At 40.2% G+C, this 16807-nt stretch overlaps 1 protein-coding gene across 1 annotated transcript in view; it reads right to left on the bottom strand.

Moving 5' to 3' along the window:
- Window positions 1-8954: 8954 nt before the first annotated feature.
- The window catches only part of FRAS1 (Fraser extracellular matrix complex subunit 1), a 188285-nt gene continuing 180432 nt past the window's right edge, over window positions 8955-16807 (bottom strand). Inside the window, exons 41-43 of the mRNA XM_085881638.1 lie at window positions 13038-13243; window positions 12013-12159; window positions 8955-11735 (exon numbers count right to left, since the gene is read on the bottom strand). Coding sequence (XP_085737764.1) covers window positions 11154-11735; window positions 12013-12159; window positions 13038-13243 — 935 coding nt within the window. The 3' untranslated portion in view covers window positions 8955-11153. The remainder of the gene's footprint in view (window positions 11736-12012; window positions 12160-13037; window positions 13244-16807) is intronic.

Here is a 16807-nt window from a genome sequence, read left to right on the forward strand (position 1 = left end):
GAAAAGAAAGAAAGGGGAAAGAGGGAAAAGGACGAGGGGAAGGTGGATGGGGGAGGGAGGAGGGGGAGGGGGAAGAGTATACCGTTTATGTATTCTTTTCTTTCTATGCATTCTTCAAGTGATTAACATAAAATACCTTTCATATATTCCTTCTGTAATTTATGCAATGTGAAAGTAACATGCCTCCATATCTGGCAAGTTAATTTAACCTTCCAATTAACATGGCCTGAAAGGTATTTAATTACACAGGTTTCAGCCAGAAATAGTAATCGTCATTCTCTGTGGGAGTATTTGGACAAGTAAGTTTTAACAACACTAACGCTATTAATATCATGTTTAATAATCTGAAATTCGAATTAGTAATGACCTGGAAGAAAAAAAGATGTTAAATTAAATTTAGATAAAATATCAATTCTTATTTTGATTTGACTTAAAAAAAAATTGAATCAACTCAAAATGTTCCAAAAATTCACTTTGTGTGATTCAGTAAGTTTATTCAAGAATCAAAAAGCTAAATGGCATGCCCCCCCCCCCAAGTAAAATACTGGGACACTTTTCGACATCGCCACGTCAACAAATATGCCTCCGCCCACATTATTACATCATTATCCATACCTGTACCAAGTTTGATTTAAATTCCTGAACCATGATTCAAAATACTAAATAATTCTGGCTGCCAGACTATGTGGCTGATCAGGTTGAAATTTAAATCATATATTTCTCATGATTACTCATTCATAATTGTGAAGTTTCATATAGGTTGATGAAGTGGTTCAAAACAAATAATTTTTCAAAGATTTTCGTTCAATCCAATATGGCTGCCAGACCATGTGATCTATGACATCATAGGTGGAGACCTTTTTGGTCCTCATGGGTAGGTGATTGTACCTGTAAAAGCTCGCCTCATTCTGTTCAGCCATTTCAGAGAGAAGGTTTTTTGAAGGTTTTTTTGTGTTTAAAAAAATGGCTACCACGCCACGTGACAGATGACATCAATTTTCCCCCCCATACAATTTAGCTCTAGACAACCCTTAAATTTTTTCATACTGATCAGATAAAGCGTTCGACGTATGCAATGATGACGTCATAACGAAGCTATCTACATATTCCATCATCAAAAAAAAAAATCACACTTATTCCCAAGAGAGTACAGGACATGTACCAAGTTTCAATTTTTTTCCATGGAGCAGTTTCGGAGATACAGAGGTCCAACGTTTTTCCTTTTTTCCAACATGGCTGCCACACCATAACGGATGACGTCATAATTATCATTAAACCATTCTATATGATACTCACACCAATGGTGAAAATTTCTGCCAATCAGATAAGTGTTTGCAAAGAAAAACAGAGAAAACTAGAGGGGGAGCACTCGGTAGAGTGCAAAACCTCCGCCGCCAATGCTGCTCGGTCACTCAAGTGAACCTGATATCCTATTCATTCAATTTGACATCAACAGTGCTCAAAGAGTTATAGTTTGCAACTTTCCCTTTTACTTTTAACTTTTACATACTCAATTCATTCATCATAACTAGATTCCTTGAGACAGAAATTGATTTTACGTGGGTATATCCACCTGAAGTTCCAAAATCAGCCGCAATTATAATTTTGGCATGTTTTTTGTTGGAAATCACTTATAACATATAGAAATGCAAAAAATAAAATCGAGATTTTGTTGAAAAAAAAGTTGCAAAAATTTTTTTTCTCTAAATTTTTTTTTTGGGGGGGGGGGGGGGTGAGGGTTGGAAATCACTTAAAACATGTAGAAATGCAAAAAAAAATTCAAATATTTTTTCAAAATGGCCGCCATAGCGGCCATATTCGATTTTGGGCCAAGTCCAAAATCTAATGGCATGATCCTTGGACCATACCGAATCCCCCCACCAAGTTTCGTCGAAATCCGTCAAGGAGTTTTTCCGTAATACTGTTCACAAACAAACAAACAAAAAACCTTGCCAAAAGGTGACCACTGGTGACATCTTTAAGGTCACACTGAGGTGAACAGAGCTGCTATCCACCAGGAGCGACTCCTTGAGGAATATCTGCCTACGAGAGATTCCGATGAGAATCGTTTTACAGAGTAACCATGAAAAATATGCGTTGGCCTCATAACGTCACCAAATGACGTCATAATGTCTCAAGCTTGACATATCGAGAAAGCACTCATCGATGTGTTCAATTTGAGGTATTACACGATATGGTACTTAAGATTTCAAAATTTGACCTTGGGGTCAAAAACTTTCGACCTCCAGCGCTAACCATGAAGGTCAAGGCCAATCGCCACCAAAAATTAATCAGCTGAGCGCCAGACCATGAACTATATTCCCATGAAGTTTGAAGACGATCCGAACAAAATTACTCAAAAAATAAGGGTTTCGTCGACTCCCCTGATTTGCGACAAAGTGACCTTGACCTTTGACCTTGAAAATTTTATGCGCTGAAAGGGACCTCTATAGGACTCTGATATGCGAAGTTACAAAAATTTCCAATGATAACTGTGCTCTGCAGAGTGATCGACACGTGATTACAGACAAACAAACAAAAAAATAATAATAATAAAATAAACATACAAGCTGACTAACATATCTTGCAAAAACTTCGTTTTGGCAAGATAACAAACAAACAAACAAACAAACAAACAGAAAGGGGTGAAAACAGTAACCTCCGATCTTCGATGGCGGAGGTTAATTAGCACGGATGGACGGTCAGATGGATGGACATTTGGACGGACAACCCAAAAACATAATGCCTCTGGTGACTTCGTCTGTGGAGGCATAAAAACATCGAGAAGTTGATCTGCAAAGTTCTTGAATATACCAAGTAGTTAAATTTCTGTGCACCGATTAAAGTCCCATTCATCTCCTTGAGCTGTACACATGTTTTATCAAATACAAGCTGATGAATTGAGGAATGCAGAAGAATGTTCACAAATGTAAATGACTCATGGAGGAATGAATGATTCCTTTTGGGTAGCTCATTGCTTTTTATTAGTGACCATGTTCACAAATGTGTCTCATGCCAGATGGCAAACAGCCAGCCCACCAATGGTCTTGTTCATCATTCTGTCCATCAACATCTCAAGGGTTTTCCTAAATATGGCTACATTTGCAAAAAGCCTCAACAGGAAAGCCCAACTCTATGTTTGCAAAAGTGAAACAGGAGGGAGTGAACTCCCAGAAGCGACTTGATTTATTATTATGAGCAGCATTTTTCGCATACACAGGTGTAAAGACTCATTGGAGAGATTTATTACCTGGTCACTGCTGCATTCGCCAATATTAGTTTAGCTTTCAGCACTTCAGAAGAATAATTTTATTTTTGTGAATAATAAACTAATGTTTGGTGGAAAACTCTCAGAGAACTGACCCTAATGTGCATCATCACAGTAGCCCAAGCTGGCGAAATGTCGGTGTCACACCTAACTAAAGGAAACCAAATTAATTCAATAATACCACAGAACTTGAATATGATGTTTCAGAGCTAAAGCACCATCCTCCATGCTCATTCTTCACACCATATTAAAACCCATGGCAGAAATATTTATTGGCGAGCCTGATTTGTTTAAAAAAAAAATTTTTTTATCACATCTGTGGAATGTTTTGGAAATATGCGTTCAGACGTATCAACAGCTTGCTTCATCTTTGTAACAACTCCACTCCGAGTGTTCTCGACCAAATTGTTGATGAATAACCATATCATAATGTAAGGAAATCCTGGAGAAAACAGATCATCCAAGTAATACGAGTAAATCCATAATTCCCTATAATTAGGCTCTCAAAGTTGTCCTCAACAATCATAACGTTCTGCAAGGCATCGTTAGCACAGACATTTATGTTGTTTCATTCAGCAACAGTATAGAATTCCCTGTTTATTTTCTAGAAAGGACATATTTGGTACAAAAATATGATACATGCCATTTCTAACAAGAGAAAACTGCTTCATTTAGAGTTTTCATCAGGAAGTCCATGTAATGGCATAACATCGAAGAGGAGAAATAAAATAACAAAGAATGATAAGCTTATCAGTTTTACAATTGTAAATATACCGTGTGAAGTAGAAAAATATAAGTTTATCAAACATCAGTCATTAATCATTTCATCTCCAAACCTTATTGACCACCTCTTTAGTCTTTCTGTATTGAACTGTGGCACTAATTATGAGCTGCTAATACACAGGATGCTTGGATTACTTTCGAAATAAATTTTTGACCATTTCTTATTTTTTGAACCATGTTCTGATGATGGTAATTTTTTCATTTATGATGTTAACATTTTCAAGCAAGGCCATCATTATTCAATATACAGTGCCTGTAGAAAGTACACACCCCCTTTCACATTTTTTACCTTTGTTGCCTTATAGCCCAGAATTAAATTACATTAAACCAGACTTTTTCCACCTTTATTTACACATCGTAACCCACAACTTCCAAGTGAAAAACAAATTCTACAAATTGCAGAAAATTTACCCTGGTGTTGGCGCAGTGGTTAGGGCAGCGGCTTGGGATCCAAAAGGTCCTGAGTTCAAGCCCCGTTGGGCCACTGAATTAATACACCAGGGGGTTGACTCAGCCTGTCATCCTTCCGAGGTCGGCGAAATGAGTACCAGTGTACTGGGCCGGTGTATACCCCGGTTAAAATAGGTGTACCATATCCCTGTGTCGTAAGAGGCGACCAGGGTTGTGTCAGGAAGGGCATCCGGCGTAAAACATGTGCCAAATCACTATGCGGATCATACGGATGATCCGCTGTGGCGACCCCGAAAGGGAGCAGCCGAAAGAAGAAGAAGAAGAAGAAGAAGAAGAAGACAAATTACAGAAAATTAATTAAAAATACAAAACTGGAATATATTGGTTAGATAAGTGTCCACCCCCCTGAGTTAACACTTGGTGGAAGCACCTTTGACAGCAATTACACCTGTGAGTCTGTTGGGATAGGTCTCCACCAACTTTGCACACCTTTATTGGGTAATATTTACCCATTCTTCTGTACAAAACTGCTCAAGATCAGTCAAGTTGCGTGGGGAGCATTGATGGACAGCGGTATTCAAGTCATGCCACAGATTTTCGATTGGATTTAGGTCAGGGGTCTGACTGGCCCACTCAAGGACATTTATGTTTTTGTTCCTTTGCCACTCCAGTGTAGCTTTGGCTGTGTGCTTTGGTTCATTGTCATGCTGAAAGGTGAACTACCATCCCAATGTCAGCTTTCTTGCAGAGGGCATCAGCTTTTCCTCCAGAATTTTTCTGTATTTTGCTTCATCCATTTTCCCTTCTATCCTGACAAGTGCCCCAGTCCCAACTGATGAGAAACATCTGCATAACATGATGCTGCCACCACCATGCTCCATAGTCGGGATGGTGTCCATTGGGTGATGTGCTGTGTTGGGTTTGCACCAAATGTAACATTTTGCATTACAGACAAAAAGTTCCATCTTGGTGCAGTCAGACCACAAAACTTTTTGCCACATCGCTTCAGAATCTCCGGAGTGTTTTATTTGCATCCCTCAAATGGGACTCAAGGTGGTTTTTGAGTAGTGGCTTCCTTCTTGCCAACCTACCATACAGGCCAGACTTGTGGAGTATATGGAATATTGTTGCAACAGACAAACAGTGACCAGTCTTTGACATAAAGGCATGCAGCTCTTTTGAAATTGCCATTGGCCTCTTGGTGGCTTCTCTGTTCAGTCTGGAGGGACGGCCTGACCGAGACAGGGACTTGGAGGTACAATACGCCTTCCACTTCTTAATGATCATCTTGACTGTGCTCCAAAGGATATTCAAGGCATTTGAAATATTTTTATACCCATCCCCTGATGACTTTACACAACTTTATCTTTTGAAAACTCCTTTGTCACATGGTTGAGTCTTTGCTGTGAAATGCACTACCCAGCAGGAGAAACCTACAGGAACAGCTGACTTTATTCTGAAATAATCAGAATCACTACAATTTAACACAGGTAGAGACCAATTAACTTGATGTGATTTTGAAGGTGATTGGTTACACATGAGCCAATTACTTCAACCACCAAAGGTGAAGAAGGTTATGTTTACACTCCCTTCTGTCTGATTTTTTTGTCTGTCTGTGTGCAGGATATCTCAAAAGGTTGTGGACGGATTCTGATGAAACTTTGTGAACAGGTTGGGTGTGTGAAAAGGATCAACTGATAAGATTTTGGTGAAGATCTGGATCCGGCTACTAGAATTTTTAAAGTGATTCTTCACCATTGAGAGATGGGGCCAAAAATGCTACATAGCACAATATCTCAAAAGTTTTGGACGGATTCGGATGAAACTTGGTGGACACGTTGCGTGAGTGACAAGAAAGAATCGATTAAATTCTGGTGAAGATCTGAATCCAGATCTGGATACGAGAATTATTTAATTTCTAAAGTGATTCTTCACCATTGATAGGGACAAAAACGATATATAGTAAGCATGATATTGCAAAAATGTATTGGGCCTGATATGTTCTCATGGATCAGGCAATGCATGGCAGAGGTTTGCACTCTACCGAGTGCCCTTCAAATTTACAATTGCCATTGTAAAGGGGGGGGGTGCACACTGATCTAACCAAGATATTCTAGTTTTGTATTTTTAATTAATTTTCTGAAATTTGTAGAATTTGTTTTTCACTTGGAAGTTGTGGGTTATGATGTGTAAATAAAGGTAGAAAAAGGCTGATTTTATGCAACTTCATTCCAGGGTATATGGCAACTCTACCCTGGATATGCTGCTTCTGCTCTCCCAACAATGGATGGAGGTCTTTAATGCCAGATATGAAATCAGAGCCATATCCCCAGACATATCAAGTGCTTTTGACACGGTCTGGAACCCTGCCCTGCTCACCAAACTCTTTTCCTTTGGTATTGTTGGGGAAAATTATTCCTCTTTAGACAAATGTCCCTTTCCTCAGTCTGACTAGGTCAAAATGTTTGTTTTTTTGACTCTCTACTGTTCTTTTATTTAATTGTTAAGACCTACTTATAATCTTGTCTTTCTTTGCCACTTTGGACATTTGTTTAATTATTTGCTAGTACAAGGTGACTGGTCTGATAAAACTGTACTTTCGCCTATATGCTATCAAAAAACCCTCTCCACTCTCAATATATATATATATATATATATATATATATATATATATATATATATATATATATATATATATATATATATATATATATATATATATATATTCTTCTTCTTCGGCTGCTCCCGTGAGGGGTTGCCACAGCGGATCATCCGCATGATCCGCATAGTGATTTGGCACGTTTTACGCCGGATGCCCTTCCTGACACAACCCTGGTCGCCTCTTACGACACAGGGATATGGTACACCTATTTTAACCGGGGTATACACCGGCCCAGTACACTGGTACTCATTTCGCCGACCTCGGAGGGATGACAGGCTGAGTCAACCTCCTGGTGTATTAATTCAGTGGCCCAATGGGGCTTGAACTCAGGACCTTTTGGATCCCAAGCTACTGCCCTAACCACTGCGCCAACACACCAGGCCATGTATATATATATAAATAAATAAATATATGTATATATATATATATATACATATACATATATATATATATATAAATAAATAAATATATGTATATATATATATATATATATATATATATATACATATACATTTATATACATATACATATATATATGTATACATATACATATATATATATATATATGTATACATATATATATATATGTATACATATATATATATATATATATATATATATATACATATATATATATATATATATATATATATATATATATATATATATATATATATATATATACATATACATATATATATATATATATATATATATATATATATATATATATATATATATATATATATATATATATATATATACATATATATATATATATATATATACATATACATATATATATATACATATATATATATATATACATATACATATATATATATATATATATATATATATATATATATACATATATATATGTATACATATATATATATATATATATATATATATATATATACATATACATATATATATATATATATATATGTATACATATACATATACATATATATATATATATATATATATATATATATATATATATATATATATATATATATATATATATGTATACATATACATATACATATACATATATATATGTATACATATACATATACATATATATGTATACATATACATATATATGTATACATATATATGTATACATATACATATATATGTATACATATACATATACATATATATATGTATACATATACATATACATATTCATATATGTATACATATACATATACATATTCATATATATATATATGTATGTATATATATATATATATATATATATATATATATATATATATATATATATATATATATATATACATATATATATATTTATATATATATATATATATATATATATATATATATATATATATATATATATATATATATATATATATTCATATATATATATATAACCGGGCGTAGTGGCGTGCGCCTGTAATCCGGCTACTCGGAGGCTTGGGTTGGAGGATCGCTTGAGGACGGGAGCCCTGCACTGGACCGCGCTATGAGAGGGTGTAGGGCAGCCTGGAATCATGGTGAAACCCAATCCTTATCCCTGTGTCGTAAGAGGCGACCAGGGTTGCGTCAGGAAGGGCATCCGGCGTAAAACCTGTGCCAAGTCAGTATGCGGATCATAACGGATGATCCGCTGTGGCGACCCCTAACGGGAGCAGCCGAAAGACGAACAACAACAACATATTCACATATATATATATATATATATATATATATATATATATATATACATATACATATACATATATATATATATATATATTCATATTCATATATATATATATATATATATATATATATATATATATATATATATATATATATATATATATATATATATATATATATGTGAGGGAGAGGTTCATTGAGGGAGTAGTGTACGATGGTGTGAAGTGTACGGTGGATAGAATTAGAAATAAATTGTTCTCAAAAGAAAAGACTTGTCTGTGGACATTGGTTATCGGTGTCTGTGATTTTATACAGGATTTTAAAACCGAATCAGACAAACATTTAAACCCGAGAGAAGTCAAATAGGATTCCACAATAAACCAGGAAGAATCCTACAACGATCACTACGAGGAAGAATCCTACAACGATCACGACGAGGTTGGGTGAAAAAATCCACATCAGTATCCAAGGCCATCTCCACTCATGGCTCGCAGACTTCCTCTCCTGTCACAGCCAACGTGTGGCCCTAAATGGATTTCTCTCATCGCCTTTTCCTGTCCAGGCTGGAGTACCTCAAATAAGCGTTCTGGGCTCTGTTCTTTTTCTGGTTTTCATCAATGATCTCTCCGACTCTCTGGAAAATCCTCTTTATCTCTTTGCTGATGACTCCACCCTCTGCCATTCCATCTGTCATCCCTCAGACCGGCAAGCAGCATCTTCTTCGCTCACTGCAGATCTGGGTAAAATCACAAACTGGCCCAACACGTGGAACATGTCTTTCAATCCGGACAAATCTCTCACTCTCACTATGTCTCTCTGAAAGGACTGTTTGGAACCCCCCCCCCCCCATCCACTTTCTCAACAATCCTCTGGAAGAAGTCCTTTCTTTCAAACTTCTGGGTCTCACTATCTGCCATGACCTTTCCTGGAAAAGCCACATTTCCAACCTGGCCTCCAAAGCCAGTTGCCGACTGGGAATCCTCCGTCGTGCAAAATCTTTCCTCGGCCCACCTGAGCTGCTGCCCACATACAAAGCTTTCATCCACAGCCTGATGGAGTATTTCTCTCCCCTTTGGGCTGGTGCTCCTGCCTTTCTCCTTTCTCAGCTTCACGTTATGGAAACCAAGGCTTTTCGGATCATCGATATCTCCCGCGATGAGGCTGAGTCTTTGGGCCTCTCACTCTCTCACCGCAGGCAGGTCAGTAGTCTTTGTGTCTTCTACTGCCTCCTCTCCAGTCTCCCCCCCCCCCCCGCTGTGTCTGCGATTTGTCCCCACCACATTTCCACAGGGCATTCAACGTCTGCCAACAACCCCCTTCTGGTAAAACTACCAAAATCACGAATCACTGCTCACCTTCACTCTTTCATTCCTCTTTTTCCCCGCCTTTGGAATAAACTCCCTCACTCTGTTCAATCCCATTCTTCCCTCCAAGCCTTCAAAAAGCTGTTCACCACCACCTCTTATCGACCCCATCCAAATCCTCGATCTTTTCTACCCCCATTAATCCACCCCACACCCACCTCCTTCAAATTCCCTGCTTTCCTTCCTGAAATTCCCTGTAATGCCATCTTGTATACCCCATGTTCCCCACCCCATCCCTCTCCCTTCCACAGATCTCCCAATGTCTCTGTTCTCCACTGTTTTGTCCTTCCCACTCCCACCCCTCTTGTCTTATGCCCCCCTCCCCTTGCTGTGCGTTGTGTGTTAGCTCTCATATACGAGCCTCGACAAGGTATACAAAAAAAAAAAGTGAACATTTTGAAAGGGGTTGTTGACTTTCTATAGGCACTGTAAAATAATGAACGTTTTAATGTGAACTCAAAAGGTTACCTATGAACTCCTCCAAAGTTGATGTTTTCTTTTATAATATTCTTAGCACCATTAAAAAGTCTTTAAATAAAGGCAGGAAAATTATTGAATAGTTTTTAGAGTCTGGGGACATTGTTTATGTGATGGGAATAGTTTATAATGCATAACATATCTATCAGAGCCTTATATTCATTGTTAGTAAGAGATTTAAAGAATTACATCAATGTGTGAAGCTAATTTCAGCTTAAGAAACACCAAAAATATTAGCCTTTTGGAGAACAAGTAAGAATATGCACACAAGTAGTCATTCACTTATTTGTCAGTTATTTAATAAAGGTAAAGAAGAGCTCACGAAGACTTAATTGTGAGATGAGTCAATGAAAAAAAAAACGTAAATAATTGATGATGATATTGCTGCTGCTGCTGCTGCAGTCTTTCAAGGCTCAAAGAAGGGCAACTATGTTAAAAAAAAGATTTATTTTTGGTTCCTTTGTATAATGTTGAAATGTATGTTATTGTTTTTAATGTCTCAGAAATTCTAAACTTCTGTGCCATCACGCAAATTGTTGTGAACTTTGACATGCAGATTTATCTGTTTGACCCTCACACCTGTGACGCTCCGAAACTCAACACCCTCATTCTTCTCCAAGAGGTTTATGTTGCGGTACGGTTGCATATACGTGCCACCTACCTCACAAGCCAGCTTTCCAGTATCAGAACCACCTACAACTTTGACGGTGTGGTTGAGCACACCTTTTGGTGCCAGCTTTGTGCTAGACCTTTGATGGAGCAGGCACATGCAAGCCACAATCAATGCAACAGCCAGGGCGAAGACGGCAACTCCACCACCTGTTGCAATGCCTGCTGTCACAGCCTGAGAAGTCCGAGTCTGTTCCAACTGCAGCATCTTCATGTTGGTTCCATTACGTGTATCAGACTCATCACCACCATCATAAATAAGTGAATCGTGGAGCATAAGTTTGCCTCGGGCATCGACAAGATCCCGATGCACACGTGGTGCGACAGCATTATATATGAGTGATCGGCGGAGACGTGGCGATGCAAATTCGGGCCCAATAAGGTAAATGGCCTGTAGATACCACTGGTGACCTGCCTCAACCTGCAAAGCATACGAGGTGCATCAGCAAGGCAAAGCTGACATTATGGTTTGCACATGCTCATGAGAGGTAAATAAGAACTGACAAGAATCCTGCAACAAATCTGTCACGTATTGCTTTCATTAAATTGCTATTTCTTCATTAGACTCCTATCAATATTTGCATCAAACTGCAAATACCGATTTGAGAAAATCAGTATTTTCATGAAAGCTGAATTAAATCACTATACATATGCTTTCACGTCTTCAATCTGTTTTTATGTCCAAGTGCAGAAGTCACCTTGTAAAGGGCATCAACCTTCATGAGGAAACCATCCATCCCTGGCATGTCTCGCATGGATTGGTACTCAGAAACATCACCAGCAAAATTGGCATGAAAAGGAACGTCGTGAAAAAAGTGATCTTCCATTTCAGGATGGTTCCTGTCCTGCAAAGCATTAGAACAAGGCAGACACAATGCATGCTGTTTCACATATCCAACTGCATTTAGGTCCCTTGTTAAATGTTGTCATTGCCTTTAGCTGTGCAATAATAACCTTGATCATTGTCTCAGAACAATGATTAGATAATCTATAACTATCGAGATGTTTGTGTCTGTGTCTCCTTTTTTTCTCAGAGGTGGCCAAACGGGTCTTCATCAAACTTTCAGAGTTTTATCAGTGAGTGCCGGGGAGTGTTTTAGGCAAAAAATATTTTTTGAAAATTTTGAAAAAAAGAAGTTGGATTTTTTTTAAATCACTTTATAGTGCCTAAGCCTTTGTAGATGTGTGATATGTGATATTAAATGATCCCCGACCCCATTCCTTAGTGGGTGTATCCATCCATCCATTGGGACCATACTCTGTGCAGAGCGTTGGTGCTGCCGAAGCAGTCTCCTTGGCTATTGGGCACAATCCTGGACCAGTCGCCACTCTGACACAGGATACCAGCATGCTGACAATCATTTTGCCGACCTTGGAAGGATGACAGGCAGACTCAACCGCACCTGGTATTAATTCAACAGCTGAGGGGGATTTGAACTCAGGATCCTAGGATCCCAAGCCCACCACCCTAACCATTAAGCAAACACCAGGCATAGTAGGTGTATGGAGGTGTTTTAGGACAACACAAAAAATATATACAAAAAAGAAAATCTAAATTGGATTTCTTCAAAATGCCAACAGGATTAGAACCGCTAGGGGCAATGCTGGTATCCCAGCTAGTGTTCAATAAAGAAAGCATTTGTGACCTGGTAATGGTTAGAATAACAGTTTCTTAGCTCATGAATTATAATAAACAAATTCTGGGCACTTGAGAATTACTGACGAGGAGCATAAAGCGATGCTTGAGGTTCTTGTTTGGCTGGATGCAGCCGTATTGAGGCCCCTCATTGTATACGGTGCCAGTGGGGTCAAAGAAAGGCACATATCCGTTGCGGCCTGTGCATAGGTAAACTTTCTCAAGCACCAGGCGGTAGGCAGAATCAAGGTTTTGCTTTGGATTCCACAGGACACGGCCAAACAATGTCTGTCCTGTAAATACACAGAGAAGAAACATAAATAACAGTTGCACAAGGACACACAAGGAATTTAGATGCAGGAAGAGGCCATTCGGCCCACCATGCCTGAGCTATGTCAACAAGAGACCAATATATATCCATATACACTAGTGGGGTGTGCTTACACATTGTGTAAACATACGAACCATGTTTCCCCATTGTCTTGGGGCACTCACCTGCATTTAATTTTTCATTTATTTATTTATTCAGTTTGTTTATATTTTCATTTATGGATGCTTTCCGATGATTCTGTGATTTTTCCTGGTGTTTCAGCTTTGACGTCCATCGGCACACAAAATTACCATGCTTCCCCATTGTCTTGGGTCACTCACCTGCATTTATTTATATTTTCATTTATGGATGTTGCCGACAATTGCGTGATTTTTTTATTTTTACAGTGTACTGGCTTCGATGTCCATCAGCATGCAAAATTTCAGCTTCCTACGTCACCCGGAAGGCACTGATCTTCAATATCAGTCAGTGAGTCAGTCAGTGAATCAGTCAGTGGTTAGAAAGAGCTGTGTATATACATATACATATATGCATTAACTATATACATTAACTTTATACATTAACTACTCTCTGAGTGAATATATATATATATATATATATATATATATATATATATATATATATATATATATATATATATATATATATATATATATATATATATAAAAATATATAATATAAATTTAAAAATATTTTATATTGTTACGGTTGTGGAAATTCGCAAACCACCATTCAGGTCCCGTACGTGAGGTATCTCTTAAGTACCTGTTATGTGTAGTTAGCCCAAACCCATTGTTTAGAGGGAATTAATGTGATTCATTCGGGCTTCGACGCTTTGAGATAGCCGTTTTTCTGTTCTATCTTTATTTTGAACCAACCACGCTCCAACCGTCAGACAACAACAACAATGCCAACAGCCACGACCTTTACCTTCACAACTCGCTCCCGCAAACATCGCATCACCGCCATTCCAAACGGCACTATGGCCATCGGCCACCGCCGGAAACCCTCCACCACCTTCACCTCCCTCCTTCTACGGCCATTCCCGCACCACCTGTGAGCACCGAGCGTCGGGCTGTCCTGGGCTCGTACAAGATACGCGCCGAGCCGCGAGTGCAAATAGCGGCCTTTCCGAGGAGAATTCGGATCAGGAATGCTAAACGCCCACTTCTGATCCGTCCAATTAGGAAGCGCGGGGCAGTTTGGCCCCGCCTCCAGGTGCGTCTGTCTGGAATCGAGATATGCAAATTCTAGGATCAGGGGAGATTCACGCCCCTTTTCCTCCATCCAATCGGCGAGCGTGGCTCCGCCCTTGAGGAGATCATTATCCGAAAATTTGCACATTGTTTTTCCTGCCTGCCTATAAAACGGCGAGCGCGAGGCGAATGAGAAGAGTTGTTGCGCAGAGAGTTAGTTTTTGGTTGGAGTTGTTGCGAGGCAGTCAAGTCGGGTTGGAGAGCGGAGTGGAGTCGGGAGGCGAAGGCGTCAAGGTGGTTTTCTGCAGTCGGCTGAGGAGAATTGGGGGAAGAGTCCAAGGAGCTCGGGTCCGAGGCAGGGAAGACGGCGGTCGGCGACGAGGTCGCGGTGGGATCGCTCGTCGCGGGACCCAAGCCAGCCAACCATTCTCCTTCCCCCAGCGCATCAACAATTCACCCCCCCATTTCCCCCACGCTGAGATAGTGCAGAAAGGGGGCCCCGTTCCCACCCCACTCCAAGCGGTGCCAACGAAACCCGCAAAGGAGCACGAAGTCGGGGCACCGCCGCGCAGCCACATTTGCGGCTCGTCACGAGGACGTGGGTAGGACCCCCCTGGTCTCGCGGACCTGACCGCTCCTTCAGGTCCCACACACACATTGGCCTACGGGCCCATCTGTCCCCTTGCCTATGAGGGTGGCTTCTTTCCTTTGCTTTTGAGTAAATGTGTGTCGGCGCCATCTGTGAAGTAAAACCGTATAAGTGCTGCCGTGTGTACGTGTAGTCGGTAGTATCTCTGCGTCATTGTTTCTTTTGTTGCATTTGATATATGTGCATTCTGTTTGGCTGCATATGTGTGCTCTCCGTGTGCCATGGAATAAATGTGCATTATGTTGAACTGTTTTCCCGTTTCGCTTCGTCTTTTCTTTAATTGAATCTCCATCTTGCTTCACGTAAAGGGTTCGTTCGTAGTGGGCTTAAAATGCCCGATAATTAATCGGAACCGTCGAGGACGACGATAACACCGCTCGGTTATCCCGATAGCACAGAATGGACCGCTTAAGCGGTTCGTGTCCGGAGTTGGCCTGCGGCGAGGTACGATCGCCCGGTCTACCATCCGCGTGGGTACTTGGGTAGGTCGAGTTTGGCGAACAACCCTATCCTACGCGGGTGGCCGATTGGCACGATTGTGGTGAGGTCGAAAGGCCCACCCGTGACTGGCTGTGGGCGATAGTTCCCGGAGGGTCACGACAGAATTGTCCGTCCGGTGGGCGACGTGCCGCGATTTGAGTCACGTGGCCGTTCGCACGCCGGCGGGCGCGAATTCGCAACACTGGTGTCAGGAGTGGGATACAAACCTATCCCCTCCTCGCAACACTGGTGTCAGAGAGCGGGAAAACAAACTCTCCTGCCTCCAGCTAAATTCACGGGAATTGGTCCAGTGGTGAGAGGAGCGACCCCCGATTCCCTCCAAATTACGAGCAATTAAAATTAACCCCTTACGAGAAATAAGATGGAGTCTCAAGGCGAGCGGGTGCCGGGGGTAGAAATGTATATGTGGAGAAATGTAGGATCCATGGCCCAGGTCGGTTCTTTTTATAATTATAACCCCACCACTAACTGTCGTCAGTGGGAGCGGCTTGAGCACGAACTTTGCCGGCAAACGGAGTCGCACAATGGCAGCGCAATCGCACCTCAGTGCAGCACAGAGCGGGCTGATATTAATAGCACAACTAACGGCACAGCACGAGGCGTGAGCTCCCAGTCACCGGTTCAAGCCGCGTGGTCACGGCATGTGCCATGACAGGCGTGGCAGGATGCCTATGCGAGCATTGGCAGGCTTCAGGCACAATTGGGGGATGTCTTGGAAAAGATGAAGCATTATGAAGAATATATCAAGGAGGTGCAAAGTGGAGTGGACGAGTCACAACGGCACGCAGACGAGCTTCAGAAAAATTACGTGTACGGGGGGACACAGCGATTGGACGATTTCCTGGAACGAATTCGGTGGCAAAAACATGACTTGGCCAATAGAGTCGACGAACTATGTGGGAAAAAGAATTTGGTAGTGTTTTATACCCGTCAATTGGAATATGCGAAGAGCAAACTGAACAAAAGAATAGAGGAACAGCAGATTGGTATCTCCCAGGATAGGAAACAATGGGAGGAAGAATGGAAAACCGAGCTCGAAAAGAAACAAAAGGAGCACGACTTGGAAGTAAAACAATTAATGGAAAAATTATTTTAGGAAGCAAGGCGGTTCAAAGAACTGGAGGGGAGAGTGAGGGAAATACTGTTGAAAGAGAAAAAATGTGAACATGATGGGGAGTTG

The sequence above is a fragment of the Eptatretus burgeri genome, chromosome 5, assembly GCF_056783735.1.
Source record: "Eptatretus burgeri isolate ZD-2024b chromosome 5, Ebu_testis_v1, whole genome shotgun sequence".
NCBI classification, from domain to species: Eukaryota; Metazoa; Chordata; class Myxini; order Myxiniformes; family Myxinidae; genus Eptatretus; species Eptatretus burgeri.